This window comes from Pezoporus wallicus, unplaced genomic scaffold, assembly GCF_028554395.1.
Source record: "Pezoporus wallicus isolate ANWC-B61680 ecotype Strahan unplaced genomic scaffold, APGP_CSIRO_Pwel_v1 contig_3847, whole genome shotgun sequence".
NCBI classification, from domain to species: domain Eukaryota; kingdom Metazoa; phylum Chordata; class Aves; order Psittaciformes; family Psittacidae; genus Pezoporus; species Pezoporus wallicus.
The window spans coordinates 2,243,320-2,258,584 of NW_026639842.1; the positions used below are offsets into that span (position 1 = coordinate 2,243,320).

General features: G+C 38.4%; 1 protein-coding gene across 3 annotated transcripts in view; it reads left to right on the forward strand.

Annotated features, from left to right (window-relative positions):
* Positions 1 to 15,265, forward strand: part of PTPRN2 (protein tyrosine phosphatase receptor type N2) — a 655,166-nt gene that overhangs the window by 554,539 nt on the left and 85,362 nt on the right. For all 3 annotated transcript variants that reach the window (XM_057416429.1, XM_057416426.1, XM_057416428.1), the window contains one exon: positions 12,482 to 12,676. In XM_057416429.1, the coding sequence (XP_057272412.1) occupies positions 12,482 to 12,676 (195 nt within the window). The remainder of the gene's footprint in view (positions 1 to 12,481; positions 12,677 to 15,265) is intronic.

Below are 15,265 nucleotides of genomic sequence, written 5' to 3' on the forward strand. Positions count from 1 at the left end.
AGTTGAGGTTTACTGCAGCCACCTAAGGTTTTACCCTGGTAAATCTGTATAGACTTGTCTGTTTTGTGGGACAGATGAAAAAAAGTTGGTTTCAAACCTGCCTGTAGCCCAGTTGTGCAGCTCTTACAAGGATGTCATGAAGTGGAATATTCTAAATGGACTGTGATATTTTTGTGCATTTTATTGTGGTATGAACTATAAGAGAAGAAGTTTAGGCAGAGCATACTGGAGCTCTCCTGGGGTCAGGCTGCTCAACTGCTCCAATATTCCCAAAGGCACAGGAGAGACGTGCATTTCAAGCATCCTTGTGTGCGTAACATGTGAGGGCAGGGGGACCCATGGATGGTCTGTGTGCAGAGTACAGAATTGTATGTTGAGGATGTGATTTGTGTTGACTGGATGAGAGCCCTCATTTCATTCCTTTCAAGAGGGACAAGGCTATAGTTCCAGGGATGAGGACCGCCTATCCCAAATTTTTTTTCTTTTCATATGTTCACATGCACAACAGGGATCTAAATGCCTTCTAACAGTTTAAAGACCTGTAAAAGAAAATTTGAGTGATTAAATGCACACCAGCAAAGTATGGTGAAGGACTGAGACAATGCACGTGACTTCTTTGTACTGTGATTTTTGCTAATACGGGTTCTAAGCTCTTATAACACCAATGTATGTCACTGCAGTGTAAGTCAGCTGGGGCATTCCTGCAGCTCTCTGTATTCTAGTTCAAGTTCCCAGCTTTCAGTGTGCAGATCCAGTTTTTGTCACTTGTATTCTTACCAAACAATCAAGCCATGACTGTAAAAGGGGCTCCTAGAAGTTAAATCCTTCGAAGAACCAAAATTAATTTGGAGGGGGTGGGAGAGAATAGCTTTTGGATTGGAGAAAATAAAGTTTAGTGTAGGTGGCTTATCCAAAGGAGAAAATGCATGAGGCTTTCTCTAAGCTTTGCTGACCAGTTTTCTAGACTTTTTGCCGAAGACAAATGATAGTTTATTGATGTTTTCTTGGGATGACTGCATTCTGAACAGGCACAGATTTTGATCAGGGAAATAGTTTGTTGAACTTTTAGTATTTCAGACTGCTACAATCCTATATATTTTTTTTGTCAGTTTTTATTTTTTAGTTTTCCTAGCATAGGTGCAAACTTCTTGATGATTCCTTCTTTTTCCTTCTGCATAGGACTGCTGCTGCTTTGCAGAACCATGTTCCATGTTCATTTCCTTTCCCTTCATCAGATGTTACCTAACTGGGAGATGTATGCATTTTGTTCAGGTGGGAAGGCTTTTTCCTTGGTTGTGCTGTCTCACAACAGCAGGGATACATGGTTTGCAGAGGTCTGCAGTAGAACCAGCCCTACCCATTTACTAGTGCTGCTGGTCTGAACATCTCCCTAATCTTCAAAAATGTATCAGGAAGAGTATTCACATGTCAGAGAAATACCGATCTTTCCCACTATTAATAGAAGAACGAGTGAAAGATGACAGGGAAAGATTCAGTATACTGTGACTTTTCTGACAGGCAGGGAAAAGAAACTTGGATTTTACCTTTTTCCAGCTTCTCTCCTGGAGTTCATTCTGGCTTCCTGGAAAAGAAAAATGCCTCCTGTGGAGTGAAATGGTGTGATTTGCTGGAAGAGGTTTTGTTGCAGCAAAGGATACCAGTGGCTGGCTATCCATGTAATATAAGAGGAGAAATGTGGTGGAGCTGAGTGTAGTTTTGAGAGCAAGAATAATCTACAAATGTAAATTCATGTTATATAGTGAAATCATGTCATACACCATCCCCTTCTATACTATGGGGAAATAATAGTACAGTAAATTGGGGACATGAGCATGTAAATTCCGTATGCTGTCACCCACAAGAGTGAAATAAAGAACTGCAATTCCTAATTAACCTCACTGGAAACCTCTTGGGTGTGAAGTTAAAAAATACAGAAGGCTTGCCTAGCAAGCTGTTCCAAATTTCAGCTCCTTTTTGAAGGTCTTGGTCAACCCAATGGCTCTCCAGGCATTGTTGACTAATAATTGTGTTTGCTTGTTTGAGGGCTTTAGAAGTTAATTAAGTATAAATCAATGTTTGAGGCTTCTGTGAGTGCTGGTCACTCCATTGCTGAAGGAGCACTGCAGAAATGAAGAGACTGAGGAAAAGGTGACAAGAATGATTAAGGGCATGGAGAGCTCATATGAAGAGAGACTGAAAAGGCAAATTATTTCTTCTAAAACAGTAACAAGTGGCAGTGTAGAAAATAAATATCTATCAAATAAGGAACTGGAGGAAGAATGAAACTCTTGTTTTGTCTTCTGCCTAGCACAGAGGCAAAGATGTTCAGTTATATTAAATACATTAAAGACTAACAAAGGACAAGCTATCTGCATAATAAAACTGCAACGTGGAATGCTATTTCTGAAGAATGTTGTTGATGCACAAGTTGTTAGCAGGCACATGAGGAAAAAATATTCTAGGTAATAAAATAGCTGATAATATTTTAGAAGATGTCTATAATTTCATGCCCCAGGTCTTAAAATAATCCAGAACTAGGATGTGAGAGTTTTAGGAATGTACCTACCTTGTGTGTGTTCTCCTGTGCTGTTCCCATAGTGCTTCTTCCAGGCAACCTGGTGCTTGGCGGAGAGGTCCAAGGTTGAGTAACAACTCCTGTGCTTGCATTAGTTGGCAAAGGGAGACCCAGGAGCTTCAGTAATGGCCAAGGAAGTTGTTTTCTTTATAAACAAAACGCACATTAACTCCTTGCTGCAGGGTGCTTGTGGGGAGCAGTGCCATGGGGCGGTCAGGAGTGGTGGCGAGGTCTGCATCTCTCCTCGGGGTGGGCAGTGCCAGCGTACAACTGTGATCGACTTTAGAGCATGATTGTACGCAGGGTCAGTGCATTTTTGTAATGTGCATTTTTTTGCTGTCGCTGTTTTCTTCAAAATATGAATTCTCTGACCATCAGTACTGATTGAGTATAAAAGGCCTCTTAGTTTTTTCCCATATCTCTTGTAACATTAATAAAGTGAATGTGTAGAAATATTCACCAACATTTTTAAACTTTGAAAGTTTTTGTGCTGTATGATAGAAACAATGTCTGTTCTCAGAGGCAGGATGGAACTCATACATGCTATTTTTTCCTGTAGCTCAGCAGAGTTTTTCTGTCTTAGTAGAGGTTTGGCTCATAATAAAGTGCTCTGACCTATAAAGCAACTTTGTGCTTTATAACATCCTTTTTTTTTAATGTTGTTTCCTTGTTCACAAAATTTGCATTTGCTCTTCCTAGCAGAGTTAAAGGGTGATCTCATTTTTATTTTCTGTGGGGAATGGGTGGGAAGCGATGACTTTAGTTTTCAAATCAGGAGAGGGTAATGACTGGCAATTTCAACAGTCATGACAGATGATGTTACGAAGACAGACTTGTCACTAACGGCCATCCTTGATAAATATTTCCCTACCCCAGCATCACCTTCTGTGTGGATAACTACCTGTTATGAAAGAAAAAAATACAAAGCATTTGAGGTTTTTAGGAGTTTTTAGGATTACTTTTTGTATTTCTCTGACTGGTTTTGGTACGTCTGTTACCATGAATGTAGTTACACAGGCTTAAGGAGAAGCAATAATAGTCTTTGAAATGGAGTAAAACATTTTTAGACATAAACTAGTGGCTATATGTTTGTTTCTTTCCAGGCTGGAAGTGCATGCTAAGACCTACTGGCAGCTGGGAATTCTTATTTCTAGCAGAAACAATCTCCCATTTTTAGTCTTTCACAGCAATAAAAGAGTGGACTACACAGCCTTAATGTATCATAATGTATAATGTAATGTAGCTGAGAAACTACAGCTGGCTTGGGACTGTGTTTTTTGCCTGCTCTGGGCCCCAGGCAACTATAAACGCTGGGAATGAAAAAGGAAACATTTGTGGCAGTTATCTTTTAGAGCGCTGGCATCTGCTGGAAGCTGGTTGGGCTTTGGGTGGGTTAGACAAAGTCAAAATACATGATGAATTTGCACATGGTTCTGTGTGGCCTTTCAGGTTAATTCGATCGTTACTATGGTTTATTTGTTACCCATACTGTGCTGTATGGCTCTCGCTGTGCTAGAAGTGAATTTACTGTGCAAATTCATATTAAGAAGCAGCTGTGCCCTCATGAGCATGTATTTGAGTTAGTTAAGATAAAGAAAATACAGAAAAGATCAAGTTTGTTTTACACATTATTTTTCTTTGTCTAGTTTCTCCTTAAGAAATCTTTCCTTTCCCAGCTTTATACTTAGTAGGTACTTGTAAAGCACTACATGCAACCACAGCTGAAATGTGGGAAATGCAATTTAGAGGCCAGCATTGGTTGAAACCACACAAAAAAATATTCCTTTTTTATTTGGGGGGGGGAGAGGGATAGAGGTCAGTGTCATATCCTGCTGCTTCCAGAATTACAGTTGTCTGAACTGCAAGACCATGAATGCTCAGACACTTGCCAGGGACACCCTGAGAAAAACCTGGGTGCTTTTACACCAGCAGATTTCAGGTGACTTTAGGCCTAAGGTTTGCAGATGTTTCCTACTATAAATAGTCCTTGGTTTCCTTGGAGGCATCCAGGTAGTGTCTTTAAATTCTGAGGGAAACCACCAGGATGTCATTATGACCATGATGTCATTATGCAGGGAAAATACCAGTTCAAATCGGTTTGTAAAAAACATGAACTTCCTTCATATAACTTCTGTTGCGAAGTCCAGTGTACTGCAGTCAGGTGAAGTCAGGTATCTGTTTCATAAAACTCTTCCAGCTTCTAGAAATGAAAGATACAAACTGTTGCACTCTCACAATCCCAGTTGGAGTGGTCTACTGTATTTTTGCATAGAAAAAAAAAATTCCCGGTAGAGTAACCTAAACATGGTCTTCAGATTTCACTGACTCTTTGGAAAGGAGTATTATCCCCAAAGAGGCCTGTGCTTTCCTGGCATGGATAGCAGAGAAAACACACTACTGTTTTTTCAGGGAAGTGTCATTGGACCTATGCAGTCACATCTTTCTTGTGACTTTCATCTTATGTGGTGACAGGAGCCACATAAAAGACTCTTTCCCTCCTTCAGGAGCTTCTGGACTACTTAGATGTCTGGCTTGCTGAGGAGATGTTACTGAAAGAATTAAAATACAAATATTTCCTTAAGCTGTATTGCACAGACAGCATCTTTGGTTCCGTACAAGCCAGAAATTTCCACATCTGCTGGACTTCTGGAGACATGCACAAGACCATGATGGCTTTTTGTTTGATACGGTAGGATAAAACTGTGCAAATGTTTGAATTTAAAAAGAAGGACTAAAGCAAATAAATACAAATAAAGGAAAAGTAATTTTCCATATAAAGATAGCAATGTTTTCTGTGCCTTTCCCCTCCTTCGTGGCCTCTACTCTCTTTGTGTACATGAAGAAAGGGAAATGATAATTGCATGACTCACCACCAGGAAACACTCACAATGCTAAAATAATTGAAATTTTTATTTCACAGACCATAATTAAAATTGGGGTTTTGTTAGGAAAATGAGTCTCAAGCCTGTGTTTGACTGCAGTGCTCTCAGAGAGAAGCAGCAGCCCTGCCCTTTTTGACATTTAAAACCCTAACAAAGCAAAATCCTTACACCAAGACTCAAGAGTTATATCCAGATATTCAGAGTGTGGTGCAGCACGAGAGGACAGGTAGTAAACTGAACTAGACAGACTAAGGCTGTATTAGCAACCAAATAAATAACATTTTACTTTCTTCCTTCTTTTTTTTTTCCTATCAAGATCTGTTACATCCAAGTCTAGATAAATAAGAACTATACAGAGTATGGTTATGTAATGATAGTTTTGATGTGTTGTCTCTCAGTATATTACTCTCAAACATTTTTCCAATATCAGCCTTTGTTTCTTTCCTGAAGACACACTGATCTCCATAGTTGCCTTTTCTGGCAAGCATAGAAAATATGTGTACAAATACTCCACATGTACAAACAGCTCTTTTACTCCTGGACAAAAAGTATGCTAAAATGAAGCTGAAGCTTGAAAGTATGTTTCAATAACTCAAAAATAAATGGTAATAAAGCTGTAATTATCCCCAAAGCTACAAACACAGTAAATAAGTTAAAGTTAAATTTATAACACCTGCAAGCATATTAAGTATGCAAAAGCAAAACAAAGGCAGCCAAATGACTTTAGCTTCACCCTGTAGTAACACTGAGTAAATTTAGTTAGAGAATAATGATGTTTGTAGTCCTAGATTGATTTGTTTAAAAAAATTACCTTACCTTATTTTTCATTTTTTGAATCTCACCGTGTTATGACTGCATCCACAGCAGAACAGTTGAATCCCTGCTGTACATGCAGACCTCAGCTCATCCTGTCAATAATGCATCCTTAATTTAAAGGCAATCGAGGCTACTATTTAATTCAGCATACTAAAGCTGAGAAGAAAAACATTTTTAAAGATCTTGTTCTTCCATACCCAGCATATAAAAGTTTACATATATTCTTAGGTTTCATTATATATTTTGTTATAAAGTATAGCATTGAGTCATTTAGAATTAATAGCCAGCATTTTTTAATTTAAAATTTCTACAAAGCAATTTTGTTTCACGTGGAAAACAAACACATTGCTATTGCGATCATGCCTGCTTAAGCAGATTTGTTTCTGATAGAACATTAGGCAGGTCAGGTTGAAAGGGGTTGATGTACACTCAGTTATCACTTTAATAAACAGTAATTTCTTTGTCTAATGTCTCTGCATTTTATTTATAATTGTACCATGGGAGGGCTTATTCTCTCTTATATTTTGTTAATTCTGAAAATAATGGTGTCACACTTGTTTCTGGCCTAGCTCAGGATATTTCCATTTGAATTTGTTAAGCAAAAGATTTTTAAAACATGGAAATGTTAGGCCTATTTCCTGAACTGTGTTTTTGGAATTATGTAAATTTGGTGATCGGTTACAAAAAAATAGATTATTTTCATTAATATATACAAAAAATTATATATATTTCTCTAAATAATCTAGAAAGTTGTAATTCCACTCAGATCCTGAGGCTCCTATTAAGCAGGTCTGAGGTCAGCGTGGCTGGGGAAGAAGAGCAGTATTTTAGATTAAAGCTATTTTGGATTGAACAACTTCATTTACAGTGCACCTTGTACCAGCTAGATGAGAACAATTCATGTGCTGTGATCAGTGGCTGGACTTGGACTACCTGAAGATGTTGCATAGTGTATCTGTATTCAGTAGGTATATTTTAATAAACAGCAACGTCCTCATTGGAAGCAGCTTGTGGTGGAGTGGCTCATCTTTAAGAGTAGTGAGTGGAAATCCAAGGTGCAAGTTGGCCATCTCTTAACCAGGATCCTCAGGTCAGGTCTCCTGCCTGTAACATGCTACCCTGAGGTTTTTGTGTACAAGTTTTGCAAATACCGGAAAAGATTCATTATTGGCCATTCAGACCTAGTTCCATCTGATTTTAGTTATGTGTTTGCCTATGCTCCTAGTCCTTACCAGGGTGTATACATAGATTTCTCTCAAAACCCAAATATTTTAGTAAACTATGTGGTCTTAAGAGATTTTTCCAGATACCTACTATATTAGTTGACCTTGGTGGAAGAGTAAAGATTCTGCAAATTATCATTTGCTGTCTTGCCCTTCTGTGATGCAGATCACAGAATGACAGCAGTAAATGCTGCTGCTGTCAGTGGCTGGGGACATCCCTAAGAGGTGGTGTAACAGTTTTGTGGTGGCAGGCACGTTGCATCTCTAGACCAGACCTGGACAGGTTATCTGTGGGCCTCATTTCTGAACAGACTTGATGCTTCCTTGGTTTTCTTACTCATCTCTTCAAACTGAGAGACCCACCTAACAAAACATAGTGGCAAGACTGGCTCTCCATCCATATTGCTTGTTGTCCATGTCTCTTAATGCCCTTCTTTAAATGTGGATAAATTACATTTATACCACAGTATGGTTCATTCAGAAGTGGACTGGATGGATTTGAAAATCCATTTGTTGTACCTGAGGAAATAATTGTTGCCCTATGCTTCTACCTGTCTCTGTGAGGACAACCAAGTATTAGGAATGCTTTAAAACCTCATTGGAACACGTCCAGAGGTTTTCTGAGAACACTGTTTATGGTTTGTTTAAGGTTATCAGTTATGTTTCAAATAAAAAGCTGTCTACAGATGATCATTGCTCTGTACTTTGAACTCATTTAACTGGACATTATTTACAGAATATTTATCTTGGTTATGGCAGTTTTTGTCACACAGCGATATTACTTTTCCATTATATACTGCATGTGACCACCACACAAGTTTGATAATAAATGCTGGGAAATAAAAAACAGAGTAAGTGCCTCAGTGTGATAGCAATTCCCATGTGATGGGAAATAATGTCATAAACTTCAAATTACCTTTTAAATAAACGTTTACGTCCAACCCATCCATTAGATCATAGCCTGAAGGGTCAGGAGGATCATTTCTTCATATTTCACTATATGCATTATGATTGCTTTTTTAGGTGTAAATGATGTCTTTAAATGAAGAATGGCACTCAAACTATACACAAACAATGGCTAGACATTACTGAGTCGCAGTACGGCAGAAATAGCCTCAGCCACTCAGCTAAATATAGAAGTGCAGCAGTAAATTGAACTCATTCTTAGAAAATAGTTTTAATGGTGTGCATGCTGAGACGATACAGAAATACAGCTCGTGTCATTCTCACAGTCTATAGCTTTGACATTTTAGTCAAGTTTAAATTCTACTTGTGGTTTGGTAGATGGCTGATTTGCTAAATGCTGATGAGGGTAAACATTTTGGAGAGTGGGGAAGAACATCCCTATTTTTCTGAGTGTGCAGAGAAGTGTATAGGTAGCAGATACCACATTAGTGAGGGTTTTAATCATCTAGGGCTTTGTGTGCTTGTGGAGTGATGACACCTCTTTAGGTGCCCAGGCATGATGTTTTCCTGAGAGCACCTGGTGTGGAACACCCTACACACTGAGGTGCTGCTATTCCCCATACCTTCCATGGGAAAGGGGTATTGCTGACTATTTAAAGAATGAAGCAAACCCAAATCCCATCTTTAGACATTTCCTAGCTCTGAGCTGGACCTCCTCAGTCCATATGTCCTGGAGTAGCCTTTTTGGCTCCCTGAAACACCCCACACATGAAAGCTTTTATACATGGTGGTGTTAACTGTGTTATCCCTGCACTGCTAGGCTAAAAAACCAACCAGAAGTTGAAATGGTGGAGCTAACAAGGAGGTAGCTTCGAAAAAGGAGAAGCTGTAGGTGTCCTGAGATCGCTGATGTGCACACGGAGATGGGGCAGGTTCCTCATCCCGTGCTGGGCTGGCTGGCGGTGGGGGAAGGAAGAGCTGTCAAGGGCTGTTAGACCAGTCTGGAAATAAAGTCAAACAAATACCCTCTGTTTACAGGCAGGGGAAACCCCATTGTCTTGGAGATTTAAAACACCGATCAAGAAATTCAGTGGTGGTTTTGCTACAACTATGATTTGACCTTCCTGTTTACACTAAACATTTTTTATGGCTGTGTGCAGTGACGTTGTTGCTTTGTTTAAGGTATTTGACAGTTAAAGCAGTTCTGGGAATAATTGTTTTGGTTCTATATATGTCAGGAAAGAAATATGTTAATATTTGAGATCAGGTTACTTTTTTAAAAAACTTCTATTTGTTGTGTTTCTTCTTTCATAAGGACCATTAACAATGTTAAATTTAGTTTTAAAACAATGTTTCTTAGTAACATATTAAATACTTTGTCCAAAACATTCTTTTTAATTGGAGGCTAATCTACTCTAGAACCAGTTGGCTATAATTTTGCTTCTTTTGTAACTATCATTTATGTAAAAATGGTATATTAATTTCTTAGAGTTCTTTTGATCCCAATTTCTTTTTTGTTAGCTGAGGTCTATAATCCTTTCCACAGCAACCACCTGTAAAAGCAGAGGATTATGACTTGAGGCAGGATATGAGCAGCAGGAGCAGATCAACTTAAAAACAAAGATCCTGCTGAATACAAATGCTATTGTTAGCATGGAGTTGGGGTGAGTCAAGTAGCAGGATGTCTATTAGAATATAATAAATTAGTATCTGAGCCACATGGCATGCTAGCCAGAAGATAAATCCTTTCAGCAGTTATGTGGTATATTTTTATACCTTTCCTTATTATACTTTTGCCTAGTCAAATAAACGGTTTCCTCTGAGAATGGCTGATATCTAAGTATCTGAACAGCTTTTTGGTTTTCTGTAGATTTATTTTTCTGTCTAAAAAGTTTCTGCACTGTTACACTTTCCCCCAAAAAGCAAGGATTTGAAATTACACTACCACAAGCTTGTTCCAAGGTTAGTAATTGACATTTGGGGCTATTGTTATCTTTTCTTGGGATGTGTGTAATCCCTCAGAGGAAAGGAGAAGGTGAGATTTTTTTTCTTTGTCCCTATATTTTAAAATAAAAGAAATACAATAACATTTTTCCTTTATTAAAAGGTCTTGGTTTTAATACTGATAGTTTAACTGACCTATCTAGCGCTAATATATGTGTCTGAATTTCAAAGTATTTTTGAAGGGTTGGAGGTTTTTTTCCCCTTTTTTTTTTTCCTGTTAAGGTCTGTAGGAAGTGAAGAAGTTACCAAGTGACAGAAAACATTCAAGTCGAGTGTGGGAAAAAAAACCAACCTACTTTTTTTGTAAAAATTTGAAAAATTCTTACATGGCATGGATGAAATTAATAAATATACTGAATACAGTGTTGGAGTCAGGTAGCAATTTCACTTGGGACAGCTTGTACAGTTATTCTGACAACTGTCAAAACATACCAGGAGAAATCTGTGCCTCCCAAACTTCTGTTGACTGTATTTTTGTAATAAGCAACAAAATATATCCTGGTTATTATGATACAAATTTTGTCTTGGTGTATCTTAGTTTGTAGATATATATGTATATATATATACCCACATACATACATATATATATATAAAAATGTATTACACACCAAATAATAGTAAAATTCCACATGAGCATCTCTAATGGCAAGTCAAACAGAAGCTTTGGTAGATGAAAATGTTTGGAGGGGTCTTTAATCATTGACATATGATGGCAAGAAGAGACTCATAAATATAATGGTTTCAGTGGGTTTGTTTGAACACTTGCTACTGCATGGATTAGGATCCCTCTTTAGTGTCCTAAAGGTTAAAAAAAAAAAAACCACACATAGTCTTAAAGTTATTTCTAAGTCCTTTCTGAAAAGATTTTATTGCACTTGATATATGGACATTTTCAGATCGTCCTACTGATGGTGCTTTGGCTGCAACTATATTATCAATGAATAAGAAAACAGAAGCCATGGCATTTCAACTGTATGAATTCTTCAGACTGTATTATTTTGTTAGCCTGAGGCAAGAAATGGTGCTCTTAGTACTCATCTGTGCAGTCTGAGTAATCTGAGACAAATGTGTAACCACACCGTGTGTGCAATATGTCCACATACTACGGACTAGCCGGTCATGCTGTGCACCACAGGCGGCCAAGTATCTCTCATGGACAATAGACATATGTTTAAAAAATGATAATTTTATTATGCTGTCTGGGATTTCACTGCATATAACTGATTCTAAAGCATTATAACAATGATGATGTAACTGTGGATCTGTTTATCCCATGAGAGTCAGAATTTTATACTGTAAGGAGCTGGTTTTGCCAGCAGGATTTTCTGTTACCTAACCAGAACTCTGAATTTTTACTTAAATTCTATGCATGGGAGCAACAGAAAATATGTATTCCCAGTCCGATCGATTTCGGTGTTTTAACATGGCTTGCATTAGTGTGTGTGATAGCTTGAATTTTCTTTCTTCACCAAAGCTGCTGAAACAATACAGTGACAGATTTCTGCTTTTATTCTTCATTAATGTCATTCTTCATCCTCTCTGCCCCACATCAGGGAGGAAGTGTTGCGAGTTTGCTATTTTAATGAAGAGAAATGAGGTATCTATCAACTAGGATTTATACTGGGGGGCACATCAATTCAGTTGCCTTGAGCTTGCTGAGTTTGCATATCCAGAGCCAAGCAGCGCTCTCAATTACTCCCGTGCAACCCTATTAACTTCAGGAGGTTGAGCAGTTCAAAAGTGGCTTTGCAGAATGCAGGGTGATATTAGGGGGGAAAAAAGGCTGTCTGTTAGAGAAGTCATGCTCCAAAGTAGTATTTTTGGTTATCTAGAAGTAGATGGGCGTGCAGTCATAATTACACTTTTGAAAGGTTAGGGTAGTTACCATATAGTAGTTTCATTGAGTATTTCTTTGTAGATGTGCCTAACAGAACAGACAACCTCCCAAAAATCACTGCAGTGAGGGGGAAAACACTTCCAGCCCTGGAAACATATTGTAAGTCATATGTCTTTAGTAGGCTGCATCCTGTAATTACTCTTAACCGTAGGTTGTTTCTTCCTCTTTCTCTCTCTAGGAGCTATGTCGTCAGCGCATGGCAGTGAAAGCATCTGATCGCCCAGAGCCCCTGCATTCTTCTCGAATAAACAGCGTTTCTTCACAGTTTAGTGATGGCCCCATTCCCAGCCCCTCAGCCCGGAGCAGCACGTCATCCTGGTGCGAGGAGCCGGTCCAGTCCAACATGGACATTTCCACAGGTCACATGATCTTGGTAAGGCTTTTTTTGTCTTCACGGCTATGAGAAATTTCATTAGAATTTGAAGCACCTGCTGAGCCTTTGGAAAGAGATAACTTTTAAAGAGAGGAAAGCTGTCTTTTCACAGGTAAAAAGTATTCCTGCACTTTGTCAGTAATCTTCGCTTTTTATAATTAAAACTAAAGGGCTTTTTATTTCCATTTCTTTTTCATTATATCTGGGGTTTTTTTTCCTCTCTGGGGAACATTCTTTTATCTTGCACACACGAATTGTTTGTGTGCTTGCCTTAAAAAAAGATAAGCTCTCTGTTGTCTGTCCTATTAATTTATGTTTACCTCAGCTTGGAAAACTAAAGAAAAACTGCTAGCTTTCTGATCAGCTTGCTGCTTTTTCTCATGTATCTTCAGTGTGCAGTTATCTGAGCTGAGAAAGCAACAGAATATCAGTGGTACGGAGCAATTTGTTTTCCATTACCCTTAGAAAAGGCTTCTGGATTTTGAGCCTTGTCTGAATTTTGTTGTCCTTGGCAGAATTTTTTCCAAGCTAGATCTATTCTATGTTTGAAATGATCCAAATATATTCTACTGATGAAGTCTGCACTGGAAAATTTGTGTTACTTCCAAACACGACTTGCAACCAGTATTAGTGTAGAAGATGGACATCTAAAAATCTGTGTGTATGTAGGAGTCAGAGTCCAGTGGTTGGGACTGGCTGCTGCTTGTTTCTGTCTCTGTTAGCATCCTGCTGGAAGAGCCATAGAGTAATCTCCCATTTTCACGCCTTATTTTTCTCCTCCTTTAAATATTTGCTGTCTTTGTAGGGTGTATCAAAATCAGCTGAGAAGTTAGGTGATGGTGAAGATGATGAGTCAGGTGTTACTTTGCTTTCTATATTTGATTTCTGGTTTTTATTAGTATGGCTGATCCAAAGTAAGCACCCGTTCCAGCTGGTAGTGTTGCCATGCTTTTGGAAACTTCCCTGTTGATTAGGCACTGCTGAGAAGACTCACCAGTGGGGTGTCTCAGAAGAAAACTTCTGTCCACCACGCCACACTTGGGTCACAATTTTCCAATTTCTTTCTCTCTTTTTCTGGACTTATATTTGAAAGTACTACATTAGATATTTTTCAAGTTCTTACAAGACACCTCACATAATGGAGAAAGGAATGAAGGCAGGCAAAAACCAAAGAGTTACTTTGACCTTAGCCAGGTTACTGACCTCCTTCAGCTTTGGTTGTGTCAGCTATAAAACCGAGCAAAAGCAGGGCAGGTTTGTAAACCGACTGCTTCATCAGAGTATGTCATCCTCAGTAAATACTTCTTCCCCTGCCCATGCTTGTTCACTCCTTCCTTCCCCCCAAAAGGAGTTAATTAAGTATTACGTTCAAATCTGGTAAACAAGTGCAGTTCTGAAGAGTTGCTCCCATGACAGAAAATCATTTTTTATAGTTTTTACTGTCACATTTTTGCCTAACCAGAATTAAAATTCGTTTCATTTCCTTTCATAGTTAACTAAAATGCTTGAGGATAAAAAGAACATCTCTAATTGCCCAACCTCAAAATAAGTACGAATTCCTGTCAGAAGTTTATAAGGCAATACAGTTGTATGGAAATAAGAGTGAAATTTCCTGTGTAGGCAGAATTATGATTTAACATTTGCAAACAGTTTAAACTACTTTAAATTGAGCAAAGTTGTTTTCAGTTATATTATTGGGAAAAATAAAAAAATCATACAATCAAGCTTAAAGGAGAAAATGTTTCATATGGGAACCACTTATTCTGGCTCTGGGAATTTCTGCAAAGTTGCAAGAAAGAATTGTCTTCATATGGTGATAAATAAACTTTAAAAAAAGATTGGTCAAGATGGCGGTTCTGCTGTTCAGTGTCCATAATTCAGTCAATCCTGTTTAACCCTGAATGAACTCATACATATGTTAGCTATCTAACAGCATATGTTATATCTTAGACAGTAAGGGTTCAAAAGAAGGGTAAAAGAAATGCTGTAGTGTCTTGAGAGTACAAACCACACAGAGAGTAAAAATAGTTAATTTATTTAGTCTAAAGTGAACAAACAAAAATCAGTGATTCAGGAGAGTCTGCCTCTGTGCTTTGATGTACAGGATGGGGAAAAATTGTGCTTAATGGACAAAGATGATACAATTAGGAAGAAAATACGGCTTCGAATCAAAAGGATGCATTTAGCCTGGATATCAGGGCAAGCCTAATAGGAGGGTCAGGCAAGCAGTGGGATGTTTACTTAAGGGAAGTAGTTAAACAGTAAATTTAAGATTTGCTGAAGGCAAAGCTAGGTTAGGTTTACATGGGAAGATCAACATCATTCAGCTACAGCACTGAAGCAGATGATTGGACTTGATCAGAAATGCTTGTGTTTTGCTTCACTGTGTGTCACACTGAACCGGGAGAGCTGACCTAATTTATGTTTTGCTCAAAAATAAATGCCCCTATCTGTAATACCTTGTTTGTGTGAATTTCTCTCCCTGTGGAGATGATGTGGATTGTGGGACTTCAGCAGAAGGAACTTGCCACAAGGTGAGCTTTTCTTCCCCTTGCCCTGAAGCTACAAGTGGAGGAGAGTGAGGGGCTA